The sequence below is a fragment of the Rhinolophus sinicus genome, linkage group LG06 (assembly GCF_036562045.2).
Source record: "Rhinolophus sinicus isolate RSC01 linkage group LG06, ASM3656204v1, whole genome shotgun sequence".
Classification (NCBI taxonomy): domain Eukaryota; kingdom Metazoa; phylum Chordata; class Mammalia; order Chiroptera; family Rhinolophidae; genus Rhinolophus; species Rhinolophus sinicus.
The window spans coordinates 116,363,479-116,387,401 of NC_133756.1; the positions used below are offsets into that span (position 1 = coordinate 116,363,479).

Below are 23,923 nucleotides of genomic sequence, written 5' to 3' on the forward strand. Positions count from 1 at the left end.
GTTGCAGTATTATTGACTATATTCCCCATGCTTTACATTACATCCCCATGACTTATTTGTTTTATACCAGGAAATTTGGACCACTTATTGCCCTTCACCTTTTACCCCCTTTTTTAATTTTTCAATTACATTTGACATTCCGTATTATTTAACATTAATTTCAGGTGTACAGCATAGTGGTTAGACATTGTATAATTTAAGATGTGATCCCCCTGTCTAGTACTCATTTGTCACTATACATAGTTATTACAATATTATTGACTGTATTCCCTTGGCTTCACTTTACATTCCCATGACTATTTTGTCACTACCAATTTGTACTTCTTAATACCTTCAACTTTTTCACACTGTCCCCCAAGTCCCCACTCCATCTATCAGCCTGAATCGGGTACCAGTCTGACACCATATGTAGTTATTACAATATTATTGACTATAATCCTTATGCTATACCCTGCATCCCCATGACGACTGTGTAACAACCAATTTATACTTCTTAATCTCTTCCCCTTTTTCACCCACTACCCCAACCCCCTCCCATCTGACAACCATCAAAATGTCCTCTGTATCTATGAGTCGGTTTCTGTTTTGTTTGTTTATTTTATTCTTAGATTCCACATATAAGTGAAATCACATTGTATCTATCTTTCACTGTCTGACATACGTCAGTCAGCACAATGCCCTCCAGGTCCATCCATGCCACCTCAGATGACAAGAACCCATTCTCTTCCATGGCCAAGCAATATTCCATTATATATATGTACCACCTCCTTTTTATCCATTCATCCATTGATGGGCACCCAGGATGCCTCCACAGCTTGGTGATTGTAAATAATGCTGCAAAGAACATATGGGTGCACACGTCCCCTCGAAGCAGGGTTTCATTTTGGGTTTCTTTGGTTAACTACCCATAAATGGGATTACTATGTCCTTCTCTGTCTCTTGTTGTAGCCTTTGTTTTAAAGTCTATTTTTTTCTGATATAAGTATTGCTACCCCAGCTTTGTTTGTTTGTTTCCATTTTCATGAAATAACTTTTCATATCCCTTTACTTTTAATCTGTGTGTGTCTGTCAATCTGAAGTGAGTCTCTTGTAGGCAGCATATGTAAAGGTCTTGTTTTCTTATTCATTCAGCCACTCTATATTTTTTTTGTTTGTTTGTGTGTGTGTGTGTGTGTGTGTATTTTTAAGATTTTTATTGGGGAAGGGGAACAGGACTTGATCAGGGAATAGTGTGTACTTCCAGGACTTTTTTCCAAGTCAAATTGTTGTCCTTTCAATCTTAGTTGTGGAGGGTGCCGTACAGCTTCAAGTTGTTGTCCTTTCTGTCTTAGTTGTGGAGGGCGCAGCTCAGCTCCAGGTCCAGTTGCCATTGCTAGTTGCAGGGGTTGCGGCCCACCATCCTTTGGAGCGTGGGCTCTCAACCAACTGAGCCATCTGGGAGGCAGCTCAGCTCAAGGTGCTGTGTTCAATCTTGGTTGCAGGGGGCGGAGCCCACCATCCCTTGCAGGACTCGAGGAATTGAACTGGCAACCTTGTGGTTCACAGCCCATTGGCCCATATGGGAATCAAACCAGCAGCCTTTGGAGTTAGGAGCATGGCGCTCCAACCGCCTGAGCCACCAGGCCGGCCCCACCGTATGTTTTTGATTGGAGCATTTAATCCATTTACATTGAAAGTAATTGTTGATATATAGGTAGTTATTGCCATTTTGTTCATATCTTTTTTTTTTTTTTTTTGGTCTTAAAGAAATCCCTCTAATATTCCTTGTAATATTGATTTGGTGGTGGTGAACTCCATTAGCTTTTCTTGTCTGGGGAACTTTTTATCTGTCCTTTAATTTTAAATGATAGCCTTGCTGGGTAGAGTAATCTTGTTTGTAGGTACTAACTGTTCATCACTTTGAATATTTCGTGACAATCCCTTCTGGCCTGCTAAGTTTTTGTTGAGAGAGCAGCTGACAGTCTTATGGGAGCTCCCTTGTTGATAACTAACTGCTTTTCTCTTACTACTTTTAGTGTTCTCTGTCTTTAGCTTTTGCCATTTTTATTATAATGTGTCTTAATGAGGGCCTTGTTTGGGACTCTGCTCTTCTTGGGCTTGTAAGTCTCTTTCCTTCGCCAAGTTAGGAAAGTTTTCAGTCATTGTTTCTTCAAATAGTTTCTCAATTCCTTGCATCTTCTTCTTCTGGTATTCCTATGATGCGATTGTTGTTACACTTGATGTTGTCTCAGAGGTCTCTTAAACTCCTCGTGTTTTTTTTTGGATTTTTTTTTTTCTTTTTGCTGTTCCGATTGGATGTTTTCTGCTACCTTGTCTTACAAATCATTGATTCAGTCCTCTGCTTCATCTAGTCTGTTGGTGATTCCTTCTAGTCGATTCTTCATTTCAGTTATTGTATTCTTCACTTCTGACTGATTCTTTTTTATGGTTTATATGTCCGTTTTTATGCTTGCTATCTCTGTTGAAGTTTTCACTAAGTTCTTTGAGCATCTTTATAATCACTGTTTTCAACTCTGTATCTGGTACGTTGCTTGCCTCCATTTTGTTTAGTTCTTTTTCTGGAGTTTTCTCCTGTTCTTTCATTTGGGATATATTTCTTTGTTTCCTCATTTTGGCTGCCTCTCTGTGTTTGTTTCTGTGTATTAGGTAGGACTGCTGTGTCTCCCAGTCTTGCTGGGTGGCCTTATATAGTAAGTGTCCTGTGGGGCCCAGTGGCACAGACTCCCTGGTCACCTGAGCCAGGTGCTCCAGGAGTGTCCCTTGTGTGGATTGTGTGTGCCCTCCTGTTTTAGTTGAGCCTTGATTGCTGTTGGCACATCAGTGAGTGGTACTGACCCTCAGGCTTACTGGCTGTGGGGTTTGGCCATGTGCACAGCTTATGGGCTGCTGTGTGAGGGGCTTCCCCCATGGAGCACCCCAGCGTCTCTGGTGCCTTTTGAGATTGCCCTTTGGGTGTTTGACTTGTGGAGCTAATTGAGTGATGCTCTGCTGTGGTGTGAGCCAACCTCCAAGTATGTTGGTTTTCGTGACTTTTGGGAGGGGCATGCAGGCCCAGGTTAGCCATTGCCTGTGACCAGCTAGGGAGTACTTGGTAGAAGCTACAAAGTGATCCACGGTTGGTCTGTGCTGTATCTGGAGGCACATGGGGAAAGCCACCGCGAATCAAGGCCTGCTGACACCAGTACCGGGTCTGGGGTAGCTCTGTAAAAAGGACAGTCCAAGGCCTGCTGCCGTCTGCTGGCTCCCATAAAGTTCAGCCATTGATAAAGCCTCCTGTGGTAGGGAGTTGGGTTAGCAGGGTCTCAGTGAGTCTCCTGGGTAGGGCAAGAAGAGCTCATCAAACCAATTCAGATTCAGATTTGGCCATGGGCATGGTGGAGGGGCTCAACAGAGGAAAGATGGCACTCTGCCTGCAGGCTGCACAGAAGAAGGACCCCACACAGGGAAAATTGCGCCTGTACCTTCTGTCCTTGCCCTGAAGTTATACAACTTAGTCTCTCCCCATATGTTTCCGATGCCCCCTGAGTCACTGTCCCTCTGCTGGAGCCCAGGCTGAGTACCTGTGTGGGCCCTTTAAGAGGACATCTGGGTTTCCTGTAGCCTTCCTCCCACCACGATGGTTGGAATTCCCTCTGTTTTTCAAAACCAGGTATTGTTGGGGTTCCTCTCCCTGGCACCTCTCCTCCGGGCTGGGAAGCGTGGTGTGGGGCTGGGGTCCCTTGCTCCTCCATGGGGAACCTCTGGCTGAGCTATCTCTCCTGATTTTCAACCACCACACGTGTGGGACCAGCCCTTTTCTCATCTGCACCGCTTCTACCAGTTTAGATGTGGCTTCTTTATATCCTTAGTTATAAAACTTCTGTTCAGCTAGACTTCAGATGGCTCTCCAGGTTGATTGTTCAGTAATTTAGTTGTAATTTTAATGTGTTCACGGGATGAGGCAAGTACAGTGTTTATCTACTCTGCCATCTTGGATCTCTTCTCCCTTTTATCTCTTTTTTAGGTAGTTGCATATAGAAAGATAAATCTGGTCCTCCTTACAACATCTTAGCTAGTAATAGAAGTCCTGCAAAGCTCTTGTGATTTCCATAAAATGATGCTGTCTGTCTCACATAGACTACAGAATGTCAGTGCTTTGAGATGATTGACTCCAATCTCCTCATATTCAGTGAGGGTAATAAACTTCGGGAGAAAATGTTGATTGTCCAAATTTTTACAGTAAATTGGTGTCAAAGGATTAGAACTCAGGTCTTTAAAAATGCCTATAAAAAATTACCTAACAGTAGGACTTCTCAGAAGGGCAAGAAAATTACTTTTGAAAGACAATTTTCTATTATTAGATATAAGAATTTGGTTATCTATTTATTTGCTATAAGGCTTTCTGTGTATAGAAATTAGTTAAAACTACCTCTGCTTCTTTGTTCTCTATGAACTTGATACATGAATTATAATTTAAATAGTATTAGATAATAAGGAAGTCCAGTTATTAAAACCTGTTTTATCCTAAGACAAGTAACTTGAATCTATTTTATTTTGTTTCTAGTAGCAGTTTTTGCTTTGTTTAGTTTCTGCAGTTGAATTTCATCACTGTTAATGTTTCTGTGGTTTAGTTCTATAGTTTTCAGTTTGTCACTATAGTTTTAATTAAAGGAACTTAACTTTGGAAAGTGAGTAGATCATTTCATTGGCTGTAGACTCTAGTATCCCACATACTTTACGTCTTCTAGTTGTTCCTTGTTCTCCCTCCCTTTGGGGCCTTTGTAGTAGAAAGGTCTTTTTTCCTTTCTTTTGGTCTAGAAATTCCTTCAGGTATTGTTTTAGGGGTCACTTATTCCAGGAAGCTGCCTCTGATCCTGTTGAGTGGGCTATGTGCCTCTTCTGCGTCTTTTAATACTTCCTGTGCTTTTCCATGATACCATTTATCACTGTAGCGCAATTAACTATTCTTGTCAGTAGGCGCTGGGAGACAGTCTTGTTCATCTTTGTATCTTCAGTATTAAGCACAAAGCTAGTAGGCAGCAAAGCTAGGATCTGATGACACATGTTAAAATACCAGAGACTCAGTCTCTTTTTTTTTCTCTCCCTTTCCCCTAACATAGCAAATTTCTTTTCTCTGCCCTGGACCCTTAAGGAGACTGTAATGTGCTTTCAACATTCCCAAAAGTCCAGTAGATAGTGTTGATTTATCTGCCTGTAGCCAGGGAGTATAAGCAAAGTAAAACACCACGTTTCTTTGTTTCTGCTTAGAATTTTATCAGTTCAGGTCAAACTGATTATCTGATGCTGATCAGAAGTTTCTCTTTGATTCCATTGATAAGAGTTACAAGAGTTACACATGAGTCAGTATGGTGTGATAGATAAAGCCCTAGGATGAAGAGCCAGCAGTTAACACATTTGGGTCCATCTCGGTCTTGCTTTGTAATTATTAGCAATTTCATATTTAAATTACATTATTGTGACATGGAACAAATCCTTCCTTTCTGATTAAAAGGAGGCATTCATAACTACCAAGAAAAATCTGAATCATCTCCCTTTAATGCAGTAACTTGCTTTTAAAGTGTCTATGAAAATTTTTTGCACAAAAACAAATTATAGTATTTGTTGGCATGTTTTTCTTTTCTTTTTTGAAATTGTGCATTGTTTTGTAGAACCCTGTGGGAACCACTGGCACAAAACAATCATGAATTGAAGTCTTACAAGCATTGTGTGTAGCTTACTCCTCTCTCATCTCTGTGTCCCAGCACTTAGAACAGGGCAGGCATATAGTACACTTTCAGGAAACATTGAATGAACCAAACGCTTCCTGGATTCAGTGCCTTCACTGTTACCTGTTCTGAGCATGCAAAGAGGTAGACGACATGCCTTTGTTTACAAGGTGCTTACAAGACCCATACCTATGCTATAGCTGATATTTACTGGGCTTTTAACGTATGCCAGGCAGTGTGCTATGTGCTTTGCCTACATTATGTGATTTAGTTGTCCTAACTATGCTAGGAAATGGATATTATCTCCACTTAACAGGTGAGAAAACTGAGGTGCTAGGAAGTTAAGTTACTTCTTCACGATCACCCTCCAAGTTAGCAGAGAGATCACCCTTCACAATTCACCGTGAGACCACCTCCATCATTCCAGAGTGTGTACCCTCAACCACTATAGGATGCTAGTCTAGAATCAGCAGACCTGGGTACTAATCTTGTCTCTGCTCTCACTCTCTTTGAGGCAAGTTAATTTACTTTGCTGAATCTTATCTGTAAAATGAAAATACTGATACTGAGCCTGTTTTACTCTTAATAATATTATTATTTAAAAACTGCCTTTTTGTCTCAGAGACATAGAGGAAAAACTGAGGGTTGCTAGATGGGAGGGGGGATAGAAATAAGGGGGAAGGTGAGGGGATTAGAAAGCACAGTCGGTAACCACAAGATTGCCATGGGGATATGAAAGTCAGTTTGGGGAATATAATCAATAATGTTGTAAAGATTTTGTAAGGTATCGATGAACACTTGTCTCATTAGGGAGACCACCTCAGGGATGATGTAGATACCTGATCACAGAGGGGATCTCCCAGACAGTCTGTGGAGTGAGCGGAGTAGAGAGCAAAAGACAAACGTGAATGAGAAGGAATCCTTCTTGGCTTTTGTCCATGGCTCTTCACTTTATGTGCCGTTTTACTTGTCTCCTTTTGTCTAGAGGTCCGCATTGCTGCTGTGGAGGCTCTCTGCATGCTGGCCCAGTCTTCACCCGCTTTTGCGGAAAAGTGCCTTGATTTCCTGGTTGACATGTTTAATGATGAAATTGAGGAAGTACGTCTGCAGTCCATACATACCATGAGAAAAATCTCTAACAATATCACCCTCCGAGAGGATCAGCTAGACACTGTCCTGGCTGTGTTAGAGGTGAGTGGTCATAGTTTGTTACTTATTTCTTCACCAATTATACCTACTGGGCACCACTTTTTTTTTTTTTAAACCAGGCATTGTGCTAGGATTTGGTGATACAATAGTATGTAGGCAGCGCAGTTCTGCCTTCTCATCACGCAACTCCACCAAGATGGAGGAGACTCACCATTAACCAGGAAATGTGAAGAAAGCTTAGTATTGCTATGATCGGGAAAGGACAGGGTGCCCTGGGACTACAAGTGAATCTAACCTGAATTATCTAAGGTGAGGCTGGGGAGATGGGGAAGAGAGAAGGAATGCTGTAGTGGACACTCGACGGAGGAGAAGGATTTCATGACGCACTTTCTGGGGGAAGGAGTGGCACTGGTGGTAGAGTGGAAGGGTACCAGACAGAATACTGTCTCAGGAGCCAGAGGTAAGATTGAGTATGATGTATTCAAGGCGTTAAAGGAATTCACTGTAAGTGGAGCACAGAGTTGAAGAGATGGAGGAGAGAAGGCAAGGGGCTAGTGACAAGGCCCGGGCTAAACAGTGAATTCTTTTTAGGCTTTGGTTTCATTCTTCTGGTGAATCATAGGATGTTACAGCAGGAAGGCATCTTAGGCATCAATTCATTCAACCCTGGGGTTTTACACAGAAAAAAGTAATTTGTTTGAGGTCACACAGCTAGCAAGTGCTGGTGGCAGGATATAAACACAGATTTGCCTCCCCCGCTGTACAACTCTATGTGGTTCTTCAATTATTTTTCTAAAGTGTCTGGATTTTACTGTTGAGTACTGAGGCTTTTCAGAATATTGGTAAATGAGATTTGTCCTCTGGTTTCCTTTTTTCTTTTTCGTTTTTTGATGTTTAATCATTAACACTTGTTACAGATTTCTGCTATATACTTCAGAAAACAGGTTGGGTGCTTTGATTTTAAAGTTCTTTGTTATTCTCTTAGTTGCTTAGCACTTCTATTAAGATTTTTCCTGAGTTATCTTTTTTTTTTAGGGTGTACAACACTGATTTAATTTACCTATACGTACATTGTGAGATGATTACCACAATCAAGTTAATTAATCCATCACCGCACATAGGTAGTTACCTTTCATTTTTCAATCAGTTTCAATCAGCCTCTTCTTTATATCCTTAGGTATAGGGTTTGTTCAGCTCGTCTTCAGATGCTTCTCGAGGTTGATTGTTCCATAATTTAGCTGTAATTTTAATGGGTCATGGGAGACGGCAGGCACAGTGTTTATCTATTCCGCCATCTTGCAAGAGCCTATGTTATCTTTATAATTTTTCATGTATTTTTTTCCTTAGATGATAAGTTTGTATTTTGTGGCTTGTTTTCCATGGATGTTCTCTATAACCTGGCCCCTCCTTTTCTTTTTAATTTTCTTTCCCGTCATTCCTCACCTTGAACTGTATGCAGTAGTCACCTCCCTAGTCATCATGCTTTCTGTCACCATTTTTCCTTCGCTGTACTTTTTCCTTCCTGCCTGCAAAACTGCCACTTTTCACCTAGCAGACTAGCTTATTCCCAGGATCTACATTAGACAACATATCTAGGAAGCCTTCCCTAATTAACCCCACTCCTCACATGGGCTACATAGCACTTCTCTGTATTTCTGTAACACCCTGTGTATACGACTGTAGCCTTTATCAGTATGTGTTCTGCTTATTTAATTCTTTATTCCACAAGACGCTGGGCTTCTCAAGGGGCCAGAATCTTGGCTGTAGTCATTAGGGAAATGCAAATTAAAACCACAGTGAGATATTTAAAAAAAAACAAAAAACCTTACAATATCAAGTGCTGTGAGGATGGAGAGCAACTGGCACTTTCATACATTGCTGATGGCAATGCAAAATGGCAGAGCCACTCACCTGTTTGGAAACAGTAAGACAGTTTCTTATAAAGTTAAACATACACTTACCGTTGATCCTGCAGTCCTACTCTGAAGTTTTTACTAAAGAGAATTGAAAACTTACGTTTGAAAAACCTGTATACAAATGTTTATTGCAGCTTTAGTTATAATAGACCCAACTAAAAACAACACAAAATCCTTCGGTTGAAGGGGTAAATAAACTGTGGTACATCTATTCAGTGGAATGCTACTCAATAATAAAAAGGAATGAACTACTGACACACGTAACACTGTGAATGAATGTCAGATGCATTATGCTAAGTGAAAGTAGCCAGACTCAAGAAGCAGCATACTCTATGATTTCATTTATACGACATTTTGGAAAATACAAAACCGTAGCAGAAAATACATCAGTGGTTGCCAGAAGCTGGGGTTAAGGTGTAGACTACAAAGGTATACTAGGGAAGTGTTTGCATGATGGAAGTGTTTTATATCTTGATTGTTGTGATGGTGGTTACATAACTATATGTATTTGTTAAACTCATAGAAATGTACACAAACAAGGATGAACTTTACAGAATGTAAATTATATGTTAGTAAACCTGATTTTAAAAAAATGCTTGGTAGATTTCATTTCCCACTAAAAGGAACCAAAATTTCTAAGCTAAATGGCTCATTCCAGTCCTGGCGCAGAAAGTGTAACAAGATGAGCTTGTACCACCCTGTCATATGGAAAGCAGATATTAGCTACCAAAGACCTCTAGGGTCATATCAAAAAGACCCAGGAGACAACTTAAATAGCCTCTTACAGGCCCAAAGTGGAGCATATCATTCAAGATTATAACTGCAAATATGTTTAAATTCATAATTGTGTAAAGATGCTTAAAAAACAAAACACTGCATTAGTCACCTTTGGAAGATGCTTAGTAATCAACTCATTGTTTTGAAAACTGGCAGATTAAGGAACCAAGCATATATCTTTCCATTTCCTATACAAACCAAACTTCCAGATTAACAGCTAGTTGAGAAGGGGAAGTTTCTCTTTATAGAAATGAGAGGAATGATAGAATTTGTATACTATTGTCTTACAACTTTAATAAATTACTAGATCTAGGTAGTGAACATCCGTGGTTACTCACATCACAAAAAAGAAACAGACATCATATAGTTCCTGAGAGAAGAACACAGGATCTCGTTCCATGAGGTGGTTTTATTTAAAAAAAAAAAAAAAAATTGAACCTGAATCTGGTGAAACCTCTAAATCTAACTACCATCACAGGATGTACAGGGGAGAAATTGCAAGGGGAAAAAAAGTGAGGTGTAATCAGATTTTACATATTAAAAAATACTTAAGGGACATATTACCCAATTGAATGTGTGGACCTTAGTTGGAGCCTGATTAGAACAAGCAAATGCTTTTTGAGTCCCATGTTTCCCCGAAAATAAGACCTAGCCAGACAATCAGCTCGAATGTGTCTTTTGGAGCAAAAACCAATATAAGATTGTATTATATATAAGACCGGGTCTTACATAACCCGGTGTTATGTTATGTTGTGTTATGTTACGTTGTTATGTTATTATTAGACCTGGTCTTATAGTAAAATATAGTAAAATAATACCAGGTCTTATATTAATTTTTGCTCCAAAAGACATATTAGAACTGATTGTCTGGCTAGGTCTTATTTTCAGGGAAACATGATAGTCAGTTGGGGAAATTTGAGTACTGACTGGATATTTGATATTAAGGAATTATTAAATTTTTAGGCATGATACTGGTTTTGTGGGGTTTTTTAAATGAATTATTTTTTAAAAGATATTTATGGAAATATTTACCAATGAAATGCTACGATTTCTCTGATTAGCTTCACAATAATCTGGGAGGAGTAGGTAAGGGTATAGATGAAACACGATTGGCTGTGAGTTAATTGTTGAAATGGGAATTTATTACTTCTATGTTTATCTATGTTTCAAATTGTCTGTATTAAAAAGTTTTAAAGAACTGGCAGACAATGCCATGAATACATCACATAGAGTAGAATAGATGTGTCCATTGACTTTAGTGTTAAGAAGCTGTTGGTGGCCTTTTCTAATCATGTTAGTGAGGTCGAGCAGGAGTGGGGATGGAGGAGGCCACTTCTCTGACCCCATCTCGTACTACTCTCTTTTTGCTCCCTCTGCTCCAGCTACCCTGGTTTCCTTGCTGTTTTGCAAACACCACACTTCCAGTTACGGCTTTGATGTGTGCTGTTCCCTTGGATAAAGCTGTGTAAAATACCCCACCTACCCCAGCACTCGTTCCCTTAACCTGCATATGGTTGTTTCATAGTACTTACCACTGTCTGACCTATATATATTCAGTCGTTCATTTTTGTCTTTCCACTAGAATGAAGCTCCTAAGAACAGGGATTTGCTTTTAATTACTGCTATATCTCTACACTTGGTACATAACAAGAGCTTGATAAATGTTTGACTGTCTCAATAAATGTTGAATGTGTAAACAAATGCATGAATTCTTTAAATCTTTGTTCTTATGTCACCTCTGTCTTCTCAACTACTAGCCTCTCCCCTCTCAGAAAATTGACTCTTTACCCTGTACTCCCATTGTAACTTTTATACTCCTCCATAATAGCTAATCCACAATGACTGCTATTATTATCATTGTTGCCTTTTTTTTTTTTTTTTTAAGGATTCGTCCAGAGATATTAGAGAGGCTCTCCATGAACTCTTATGCTGTACTAACGTTTCAACCAAAGAAGGGATTCATCTTGCACTGGTGGAGCTGCTGAAAAATTTAGCCAAGTACCCTACTGATAGGGACTCCATATGGAAGTAAGGACTTTTTTGCTCATTTGCTCACGACTCCCATAATGCAGTAAATGTACAATATTGCCATCATTCTGTGGGTCATCATAGATTGAGGATGTGGCCCTTCATTTTGTCTTCAGTTAAGAAACCTGGTTCAACTTAACCAAACTCTCAGGAGTCTGATTCCTAAATGGAAGATCGCATTTCAGATTATTTATTCATTTGTTCATCCATCCCCCTAGCAAATACTGTATACCTGCTATATGCTTACTGTGTGCCAAGCCCTATGGTAAGTGTTGGAGGTACGGAGGTGAGCTGATTAGCTTTTCTTTTTCTCCTATGTAGTGTTAATCACTGCGTTGTCTAGTTTGCATTTTGTACAGGATTATAACCGTCATTGTAGAGATGAAAGGTAGCGCTGGCACATGGTCTGCAGATCGAAAATCTCAATCATTTTTCTCCCTAATTACCTCTAGCTTTATTGACTAGAGTCAGACTGTTAACACTGTTAATGAAGTGCTGTTTGAAGAACTACTTGCGTCCATTTAATATTAAAATGTGTTAATGTGCTCCACATATTTAGATGAGCCTATGTGACGAGATCACTCCAACTGAATAGTTTCTTGATTTTCAGAAAAAATTGTTACAAAGAGTAGTAAATCAGATACTTAGAAGATATATTAAAAACTAAAAATACCAGGGGAGTCTTGCTCTAGGTAATATTTTTGATATCTGGTTATCTGTTTTGCTATTTCTTCTTGTTCGTTCAGTCCAGTTCAGCTCAGTTCAACATACATTTATTGATTGTCTTCAGGGAGCACCCAGTCATTTGGTGTGTGGGCGTTGGAGTGGGGAGAAACACCTATATCGGTATCTGTAGTTCTGTAGGCAACACAGAAGGAAGGATAAATTCTGCTTGATGGAAGGGATTGTTATAGAGTTTTTAGCACAACTTCTTGCCTTAAAATAAGATGTGTGGTTATTTGGTTCACCCAGAATATTTATATAAGATTGTCTTTATTGGATGATTGTAGACAGAAAACACCTTCACCTAATAGTGCTGCAAAGGTTTTGAAATGACCTATTCTAATTATTACTTGATTTTTTTCATCTCTTCTCATGAATAGTAGCTTTATTTAGAAATATCAAAAAAGAATGTGATCAAAGAGTGAAGGAATAGTCACAGTAGCATGTTTTTAAGACATTGCTAAAGATAGATACATAAATGAAAGTTTTGAAAGAGGTAGTTTGTTCTGTTTATGAACCTTTAGTTCATTCAACAAATGCTTATTGAACACTTGTTATAACCCAGTCACTGTGTTAGGTGCTGTGGAGATTGAAAAAAGGATTCAACTCATAGACCTAGCACTCAAATAGCTAGAAGGGAGAAAAGTAGGAAATGTTTAGAGAGGGAGGTGGGTGTGATAGTAAAAAAATACTACAAGTCAGAACTGAAGTCTAGCTTTAGAGAGGCCCAGAGGCTTAGGGGTCTCTGAGGGGACCTGATTAATAGCTCTTGGATTCTCCACCTGAAATCTGAATGGAATGAGATACAATAAAGAAGTGGCACCTGATGGCCAAACTACAGCCTTTACAATGTCCCCTGAGGCACAGTGAGTGAAAGGGCTGAGAGAGATCAGAATATTGGTGAATTCAGTTCTTTCCACACAGAAGGAAAAACAGGACTGGGGAACAGTGTACTTTCCTAACAAGATCAAGTGTTTTAAATGTGATGCCTTTCATCCCCCATATGTCCATGAATTCATTCGCGGTGTTCCTTCTCTCTGTTGCCAATCTGCCTATTCTCCAGTCCATGGGGAAGTCCCATCTCCTTTGTGAAACTTTATCTGATCATAATAATCTCTTCTACCTTTGACAGGTAAAAAGCAAGTAGCGTTCATTTGATAGTTTATTACCTTGTTTTAGTCATCTTTGCCTCAGCTGGATTATAAACTCATTGAGAACAGAAATGAAGATTTATGTTTCTTTTCATTTAGGCATATCTTCGAAACCAGAATTTAACAATTAAAAAATAATCAAGATACATAATTACCAGCTCATGTGTAGTTCTTTATAGGTTATAAAGGACCTTCATGTAGTCATCATAGTTAACTAATAACCAATGAATAGCTAATAGCCAGTTGAGTTATTACTATGTGACAACCACCTAAGAAGCTCTCCAGCAGACTTCCCCTCTTGCTCCATTGACCACTGCTGCATTACTTGATTTCCTGCAAGCCAGTCACTGGACAATGGGAATGGGATTGCTGTGATGGGTTTAGACCAATTGTGGTTGAGCCCTTGGGCTGGGCCTACCTTCTTCTGAGCACTTTGATGTCTACCGGTTACCTGAGTAAAATCAGGGTTCTCTTGGTAAGGAAGTTGGGGGAAGTTGTGGTTAGTTAAAATAATGTGTTAGTAATATCTGCTGTAGCAGCTCTTTATCTTCATAATAACCAGTTTGTTAGATGAATTAATTGAGCTCCAGAATAATTGACTGACTTATCTGAATTCGTAGAGGTAGCAAAAGTAGATGGTTGAGAATTTGCAATTCTGAATCAGGCTTTCTGATTCTGATTTTTAGTACTTTTTAAAGCATTTATTAACTTACGAAAGTGGGCTCTCGTTTTGTTTATTTCAGATGCCTGAAGTTTCTGGGAAGTCGGCATCCAACCCTGGTGCTTCCCTTGGTACCAGAGCTCCTGAGCACCCACCCGTTTTTTGACACAGCCGAACCAGACATGGATGATCCGGCTTGTATCCTCTGTGCCTGGGACAGATGCTGCTGAACTGGCAGGGAATTTTGGCATCTTGTTCTGTAGTGTAGCTTAGGTGGTCTGAGTTTTATGTTTTTCCTTTCTTTTAGGTAAGAATAGATCCTGAGGGAGCCTGGTGGTTATTATGTTCTTAGATTTCATTCTTGTTTTCACAGTAATTCAACCTTTGCTGTTTAATACTAATAATGTTTACACCATTTCTTGCGCACCTACTATATTCTACATACTGTTCAAACACTTTATACATTTTATCGCTGATCTTCCAAACAACACTGGAAGGAGGTGGTATTCCCAATTTACAGATGAGAAAACAGGCTATTAAATAACTCTCCAATCAGCAAATCTGGGATGCAAAGCCAGACATCTTTGGTTGTAAAGCCTGTGGACTTTCCCCTATGTCTTCCTCCATGTTTAATTTGATCTGCATCTTGAAGGAGAGGATGGAGCTGAGCTAAGCTGCATGATTATTCTGCCCCATACAAGCTCAGTGGGTCTGTGATAGCCATGGACAGTATGCCGTGCCGTTGGATTGTTTTCTGGCAATGGGAATACACTGACATCAGTGCAGCTACACTCTCCCATGGTTCTTTTCGCTCTACCTCAGATCCTTGGTGGTTTAGGGAGTGTTTATTGCTACATGAGGATTAGGCAAATAACTGGCTGTTGTAAGATGACCATTGTATTCTCTCCTTGTTCTGTTTGTTTATTTTCACAGTGAGTTTGGAGACTTTAAAAAGATCCATGTAATTGATGTACCAACCAATGCCCTACTCTGTGTGTACCTCTGTGTTTATATCCCATACCTTACCTGTAAAGGCGCAATATTATAGCTATTTGAAATTCATCTCATCAGAGAGGGGTTTGTGGGCTAGGTGTTATTACAACTGTCACATGACGTGTTGAAGGGGTTGGAATCTGAAGACCTTTTCATGTTAAAAAAAAACGTTAAACATTTTTAGAACCCTATTATGTTAGATACTTTTCTGGGTAATTGGAGGATTGTGTTATTTAGGAAATATGTTTGACTGTGAGTAACAAGTGTAGCTTAAACAAATTACTGTTTTTGTGTTTCTCCAAAGTAAAAGAAGTTCAAGGTTAGCAGTCTGGTGATGGTACAGTAGCTGCACATTGTTCTCGGTGGTCCAGGCTCCTCCTATTTTTCTGTTCGGCCATTTTCAGTTGTCCAAGAGTATTGCTAGAGCTCCAGTCATCAGGTTCAGGTTCTAGGCCGGAAGTTAGAAGCTATTTGGAATAAAATCAGTTTTCTATTAGGAAGGAAAAAGGGAAGAATGGATATTGGGTAGGCAGATAGCTAGCAGGCTCTGCCATAAGGGTACATACAGAAGATTAGATCTTATGTTTATCTTTTAATTTCTGATTTTCCCTCTGTTATAAAATTAATATACGTAGAAAGAAATCCAAAAAATTAGAAAGAAGAAACCTCTTATTTTAATACCCAAAGTCCAACTAGCCAAACTGTTAATATTTTGGTGTATTTCTCCCTTTTTTAAAAGCTTGGGGTTGGGATTTTGCTCTTTTTTTTTTTTTAACATAGTTTATTTCATCAACAAACATTTATAATAGATAGCTGCTATCATATCCTCTCTATATTTTAGAGCCTGCTTTTCCACTTTTGACAAAATGCTTATGATACAATATTATAAATTCTTTGTAAGCATAATTTTTAGTGATAGTAAAGTAGATGAAACACTAGTTGTATAGTCATTCTCCTGGTTTGGGACATTTAGGTTGTTTCTGGGTTATTTGCTATTGTAAATGATTCTGTGCTATTTGATTATTTACTTAGAATAGATTTTGAGATGTGGAATTACTCAACATTCATAAGACTCTTACTGTCTAGTACCAAATTATTATTGAAATGGATTGTGCCAGTATATACTTTAGTAGCCAATGTCCTGAAAATTTCTATTTGTTAGTATTCTTAGCAACATTAGTAATTAGGGTTATTTGGAATGGGGTAATATCTGTGTTTGAATTTGCATTTATTAGAAAATTATAGTTATTTAATGGGAATTTGAGGGGCTGGAACTGGGGCACCAGATTCTGGCCAAGCTCAACCTTGTATACCTCCTAGTTTACTTAACCCACTCCTCCAACAGACATTGCAGTTTTGGTTCTTATCTTCAATGCTGCTAAAACCTGTCCAACAATGCCAGCCTTGTTCTCAGATCATACCTTCAGGCACTATGCCTACCTCAGGGACAGCCTTTCTCATCTTGTTCCTGCCTTGAGGGTATGTTGAAAACATCTTTGTCCTTGTTTCTGGTGTTTTGAGTTTTGGTCATTTGTGGTTGTTAACTAGCCGAAAGCTGACTGTATATTCTCTGAAAATGCATTCGTTCATTCTCTTTCTCTCTTGGGCTCTCTTCTATTGTTTGTACTTTTGCTTCTTACCTTTCAAGAAGATTCATTTTTTCAAATGTCCTAGGGTTACTGATTATGTTACCGTGTTTCCCCAAAAATAAGACCTAGCCGGATAATTAGCTTTAATGTGTCTTTTGGAGCAAAAATTAATATAAGACCCGGTCTTATTTTACTATAAGACCAGGTATAATATAATATATGATATAATATAAATATCATTATAATATAATATAATATAGTATAATATAATATAATATGTAAATACTGTGTCTTACATTAATTTTTGCTCCAAAAGACACATTAGAGCTGATGGTCCGGCTAGGTCTTATTTTTGGGGAAACACGGTATGTTAGGTAAGAAAAAGTAATCTGGAACAATATATTTTAGACCACGGGTTAGATTGTGATATGTTTTAACAATTACATAAAGCCACGATTCTCAACAAATTCATTTTTTAATAATAAAACCTGTATTATTTTTAAAACCTAGAGATATAGAAAGAAAAAAATTTAAATGAATCATAACGATAATAATCGCAAACACTGAATGCTGTGTGCAAGCACTTTTCTTAAGCTCTTTATTTGTATTAACTCATTCCTGCTTAGCTTACTCTAAATAACTTTATTTAGAATAATATATGTACACAGTTAGAAAATTTAAACTATATAGAAGGTATAAAATCAAAAGTGAACTCATTTTTGCTCTCCCTTCCCCTTCCCTTTCTTGAAAGGTAACTTGATAGTAAGAACAAGAATTATAATTATCATCATAGAAAATAGTTTTAAAGCATGCTATATAAACTTATTTGGAAATAATCACTCTTCTATGAAGTGAAAGATCAAATAAAATTTAAAAATAAATGTGACAACAGATTACTTTGTAGTTCTATTTCTATGGTTAGCCCATTTATTTCAGTTAACAATAGGAAATAATATTAGACCATTCGCTTCTTTTTCTCCTTACAGCTTGTATCTATATTGGGTAGGCCATGCTCTTTTTCTCTCTCTCTTTCCTTTTCTCCTACTAAAGCTGGGGAAGGAGGGGAAGGTTATTTACAGAATCATCTAGCCTTTTTTTCCTTTACTTTGTTTGGTTCACTTTTTTGTTTTTCTGGTTTGTTTGAGTTACCAAAAGCTGCGCCACAGAAATGTAATGGCACTGTAACCCCATTATGTTTGCTTAGCTACCAGGTAGAAAACTAGTGTCATCCTCCGTTTCCCCCAACATCACGCTTCCTGAGGATCCTTCCCATCAGTTCCTGCAGCAGAGCCTCGAAAGGGTGTATAGTCTTCAGCACCTGGACCCGCAGGGAACCCAGGAGCTGCTTGAGTTCACCATCAGGTGAGCTGATCATCCCTTTCCTTTGACAGAGTTAACGTTGTTCTGCTCAGCTTGACTGTTTTGATTTCCAGTGTTGTTTGTAGGCTACTTTTTCTGACCTTGTAGGCCTGCATTCACACATGGTGTTATGATCTGTTTATATTTGGATTAGATTGTGGTTTGAGCATATCACAAAGAAAAACTCTTTGTGTTCATGACCAGATTGATGATTAGTACAAAACTAGAAAGTTATAAAGAAGCTGTTTTTAATTTTTCTTTCCTCGTATATAAGGATGGGTGACAGAAAGGGCAAAAGTACCTGATTTGGACAGGAGGGAAGGTTAATTCTTTCTTGTAGGCAGGACAAGAAAGAGCTGAGATGATCATCACGGGCCTGGGCTCATTCTCTCTTGTTTCTCCATCTTCTGTGTCAAGCGGCCTCAGCCTAAAGATCCAAACTCTAACAATCCCCTCTGTATTCCTACAGGAAAAGGAAAGGGCAGAACAAGGGCGTCATTTCCACGCTCCTCCCCCACTCCCCGTACCCCCTTTTAAAGACACTTTCCCAAAGTTGCATGTTCTAGTTTTACTTGCATAACATTGACTAGAACTTGAGTCATATGGCCGAATCTCGCAGCAAGGAGCTAGGAAAGGTAGTCTTTACTCTGGGTGCCCAGTGCGCAGGAGGAGGGGAGGGTATTGCGGAACCACCAGCAGACTGCTAGACCATAGTAGAACGTCCTGAGTGATATGAGAAGAATTGAAACCCATTTATCTGCCTTTAGCAAAAGCAGTATCTATCTGCTTTTGTAAATAAGTTTTGATTGAAACACAACCACACCCATTCGTTTAGGTATTGTCTGTGGCTGCTTTCATACTACAATGGCGGAGTTGAGTAGTCACCACAGAAACGACATGGCCTGCTATTAAAATAGATACTATTGGACCCTTTACAGAAGAAATTCGCTGACCCTGAAGTGATGCTTCAATCACATTTTCTTCCTCTCTTGGTCCCTCACCAAAGCGATTAGTTTTACAGGCCACTATTTGAAGTTGTTGGCCCTGAGCCCAGGAAAATAAGCTCCACTTCCTGACTCAGCCCCACCTAAATAAACATTTAGGTTTTGTCCTTGACAGTTTTTTGCTTTTTTTATCCTATTGGCACCAAAGCTAGAATACGCACAGAAGGAAACCAGCTTGGTCATCAGCTGCAGTACTAGCTATGAGTAAGTGCTCAGTAAATACCCTTTGGTTTGAGGGACCCTCATGATACGGGTTTTATGAGGTGATACCCCTGAGCTTCAGGCTGGTCAGACCACTGTTCTAATATGGTGGTCAGTCAGGGGTGCTGTGTTTCTAACTTAAGTGCCTTCTGAAGAGGGTGCCCCGGATGGTGAAAGATCTGGAAAGGAGAGCAGATGGTGCCATGGTTATTGATGACCTGTTATGTTTTACAAACATTGCAGTTAGATATTATTACCATTTCACAGAGACGAAATGGAAATTTGGGGAAGTGAAACAGTTTTCTAGGAAGTAGCAGAACCGAGATTTAAATCTAGCTTTGTTTGACTCTAAAATTATGCTATGCAGCTGTGATATGCAGCAGTGAAGGGGATTCCTGTATCAAGTGGAGATTAGATTAGATGAGCCCTGGGGTTCTTCAGAGCTAATATTTTCCATAGTTGTTGAAAAGTGAAATGTTAGAGTTTCATACAGAAGGTTCTCTGATTAGGACTCTGGTCATTTATGTGTTAGTACCAGTTTAAAACACACTTCACCGTTAATCACATTGCCCTTTGTTATAATCCATGCAATCATTTCATCCAGCCAAGCTCTCACCTATAGAAAGTCAGCTGTTCAGTGAAGTCCCTGGGAGATGATTGTTTGTTTCTAGAACTTGACATGACTACTTTGTCTTCAGCACTGTACCTTAGGTGTCTTATTGGAACTCAGTAAATATTTGTTGAACACTTTAGTTATGATGACTTAACCAGGAATGATGATTTTTAAGATTTTTGTAGATGGCATTTTTTTCTGGCCATACCTCACCTCCAGATGTGTAGATTTGATGTTTGTCTGGCTCTGCTGGCTTGATCATGACAAGAGCTGCTATCTATCAAGTGCCCACTCTGTGCCCACTCTTCTAGGTGCTTTAGGTACATTATTTCATTCAATTTAAAAACAATCTCATGAGAATTACCCCATTTTTATAATGAGTGAGGGAGCTGAGGTCATTCATTTATGTTTTTTTGAGTATCCCCACATGCCGGGCATTGTGCTAGTCAGAAAGGACATTACCGTAAACAAGATATAATCTCTGCTGCGGGGGATCTTACAGCCTGGTTGGAGGATTAGCTCGGTGAACACGAAATGCGCAATATTGTGTTTTCCACGAGTACCGTTAAGTACAGGAGAACTTACTTCTAGAACAGATGGGGGGCACCTAACCCTTGGATGGTCTAACCAATGACCTGAAGAATGAATGGAAATTAGTCAAGTGAAAAAGGCAGAAAAGCATATCAAGGACTCGGAATAGCAAAGTCCTGGACGAAAACACCGGTCTTTCTAGCCCTTCCATCTGGTTACACCGCTGTTTCTGGTTAACAGTTCGTATGACATGAAGCATCTAGTATAATAAGATTTAAAATCCAAAGGACTTGGTTCAAGCCTTAGTTTTATCATTTCCTAGGTACATAATTTTGGGCATCAATGCCCTCATCTGTAAACCGGGGGTACTATGTAGCTCATAGCACTTTTGTAAAGATTATTATGGTATGTGAAAAGCATTTTAAGAATAGCAGTTACATGGATAATAGACATTTATGAAATTCTGCTTTAAAATTTAAATCTGTGACTCATTTCACACACTAGACATGTTCTTAATAGTTTGTACGTAAATCCAATCCGAACTTTATGAATGTAATTATGTTTAAATTCATTGGTGGGAGGGGATTGTCTTTTAAGGAACGCTGCAGTCACTTGTCTACTCTTTCAAATAATGAACTGATTTTTCAGAGTTTGTATTGTTTGTGTAAGTCTATTAAGGTGCTGTTACTCGGAATACACAGTACCCAGTTTCAGAAACCATATCACTTCAGAAGTATTACGTAATAGAGAATTATTCTTTTGTAATGAAACAGCTTATTTGAATTTGAAACAGGTGAGGCTTCATTTATCTGGAGTTGCTAGAAATACATTTTTCTTACTGGAATTCTTTTAAACACCAACCCTCACGAACATGGGATTTCTTGGTTAAATTCTTTAAAATCCTTCTTTTGCTGTGCATCATTTAATGTCTCTAAGGCATAGTGCCTGTTTCGTAGCCTGGGAACTCGTCTGGTAACTAAAGAGCTGGAAATAAAGTGTTTTTCATTTATAATCACCTGGGTGCCAGGATGAAGATGGCTTTTGAAAAGTCATCAGGATTTTGTACTCATTTTGCATTTTCTAACACTCCTTGTTGTTCTGCCAAACTACTGAGAGACATAAATTCAATATTTAGAGATTGTAAGGGATTGAAAGAAATGTTTAGTCATAAACAACATTTGATTTACATGTTCAGAGTCTTTTAGACTGTCTTTAAGCAATGATTTTTAAATTAATGAATTCAGCTTGTGTAAACTGTTTGTAAAAAATTGCAATATATGTAAACTTGTACTCTTACAATATTTTTTCAATGCTACTTGTTGTCATCACGTGGACTAAGGATTGCTAAACTGTGTGTTCCTTGGAGAACTCTTTTGCCCTGTCAAATCACATCTGTAGAAATGTGACTTAATATGTATCTGATTTTAAATAAGTTTTGGTCTCATCGTTATTTGATGCAGTTCATAAATATGTGGGAAGAGTTTAATGGCAAATAAATGAAATACAATATGATCTGGTTTAAAAAAATACTTTTAAAGTCACACAGATCTGAATTCATGGCTTATTTTTGCCACCTATTAATTCTGTGACCTTGGGCAAGCCACTTAAATTCTGATCTTTTGTTTCATTCTCAGCAAAATGAGATTAACTGCAGGTCACATAGTAAGGATTAAATGAGTTCAGGTAAGGAAACACCTTGCACTCGTAGTATAGTGCACACAGAAGGTGTTCTCTGTAACCTTTTCCATTAAAGAGTCCATAGTCTCCTGAGGGTTGCATAAACTGAGACTTCCTGAGGATTGTGGGCATAAAGAGGTGCAGAGGAAACACTGGGACACAGAGCATTTTGCCCAGGGCTAGCAAGTTTCCATGTTTACTTGTACAGTAGTTCAGATTTCCCATGACTAGTTGGGTTGCATCTTGTTCTGTGCAATTCAGAACAGCAGCTCTGGTGCCAGGATGGTGTAACTTAACACCTGGCAGCATTCAGCTAATGTATATTCAGCTGGTCAGTGTTCGTTCTTATTGTAACAAAAGGTAGAATCTTCCTGGAGTGAAAATGGTTCAGAAGGAAAATGATTCGGGGCTGTCTTTTTCAAGAGAGACATCAGAGATGCGGAAACGAGAGACGAGTAGGCCACCAAAATAGAACTTCACGGGTGTGATAAGCTAGTACAGGGTCCTGCCTTTTATTGTGCTAGATGCCACACGTGAGCAGGCTCTACAGGACCAGCTCAAGCCACCAAAACTCACAAGATATGATACACAAGCTACAGACCCCAATTTCTTCAATCACTTTGGGAGTAATTCACTCTGTGCCCCTTTCTAGGGCATCTGCTTCCTGGTCTAAGGTCCTTAGGAAGCAGCATTAGCTATGAGAAAGTTGCCTGAGATTATAGGGAGGGGTTCAGTCCAGTGAGGTTTTGTACAGACTGCTATGAAACCTAATATATTATGCTAGCCCGGAAACAATTTCCCTCACAACCCAAATCCTGAGGTTCCCCACAGTTAGCACTTCTATAGGAAATTTTGATGCTTCGGTTAAAAAAAACAAGGCAGCTTTCTACGAGTATGAATTCTTTCTGAGATGGACTATTAACACATACTTACGCACACACACCCCTCCCCAAAAGAGATGAAGAAAGAAGGGAAAAACAGTACTTTTTGTAGATGTAGAGCATATCTCCAGAAGAATTCAAAAGAAACTAGTAATGGTGGTTCCTCTGGAAAGGGTGTACTGGTTAGCAGTACACAGGTATAGGAAGGGAGATTTTATTGTATATATCCTTTCGTATCTTTTGAATTCTATACCTTATTGGTATAATTCCATAGCTCTGTGTTATCAATGTATTATCTATTCAAAAATTTAAATTTAAAAATCAATAATCCCAGTCCCCAACACAACTATTTTATCTGTGTCTGCCACTTTCGATTTTCTTATCCACAAGCAGATATGTTTTATTGGGTTGCAATCACTTTGCCTATAGCCATATCCATTTAGGATGCTTTTAATTGCAGGTATCAGAAAACATTATCTCAAACTACCTTACAATGGGTATTTATTTCCTCATGAACAGAAATTGGAGGCAGTTCTAAATATGGTGTGGTCAAGTAGTTCATTTATATCATTAAAGACCCAGTTTCTATCTGTTTGGATTTTTCTTGTCCTCAGCATTTGCTTTATCCCAAGGCTTTTTCCTTTTAGAGCTAAGTGTGGCTGCCAGGCAGTCAGTGTTATAATCCATCTTGTTCAGTCTAGTGAGACACAGAGACATAGAGACATAAAGATGAAGTGAGAGAGACTGACAGACAGACATAGAGAGACACCAGTTAGACCTGTGCCAACCATGGAATGGAAGTCCTTACATTAAGACTAATAAGGCCAACTTAGGTCATGTAAACAGGGAGATACCATGTACTAATTGGCGTAGTCCTGTCAGACTCTACCTGGAACTGGGTTTGGGGACACCTTCCCTTGAACAAAATCAGGGTTTAATTAGTAAGGCAGAAGTGGAGAATGGCT

General features: G+C 38.9%; 1 protein-coding gene across 1 annotated transcript in view; it reads left to right on the top strand.

The window, feature by feature from the left end:
- Positions 1-23,923, top strand: part of INTS4 (integrator complex subunit 4) — a 93,291-nt gene that overhangs the window by 48,490 nt on the left and 20,878 nt on the right. The window contains exons 11-15 of the mRNA XM_019726396.2: positions 6,691-6,896; positions 11,433-11,575; positions 14,193-14,308; positions 16,449-16,582; positions 17,897-18,054. Of these exons, the coding sequence (XP_019581955.2) occupies positions 6,691-6,896; positions 11,433-11,575; positions 14,193-14,308; positions 16,449-16,582; positions 17,897-18,054 (757 nt within the window). The remainder of the gene's footprint in view (positions 1-6,690; positions 6,897-11,432; positions 11,576-14,192; positions 14,309-16,448; positions 16,583-17,896; positions 18,055-23,923) is intronic.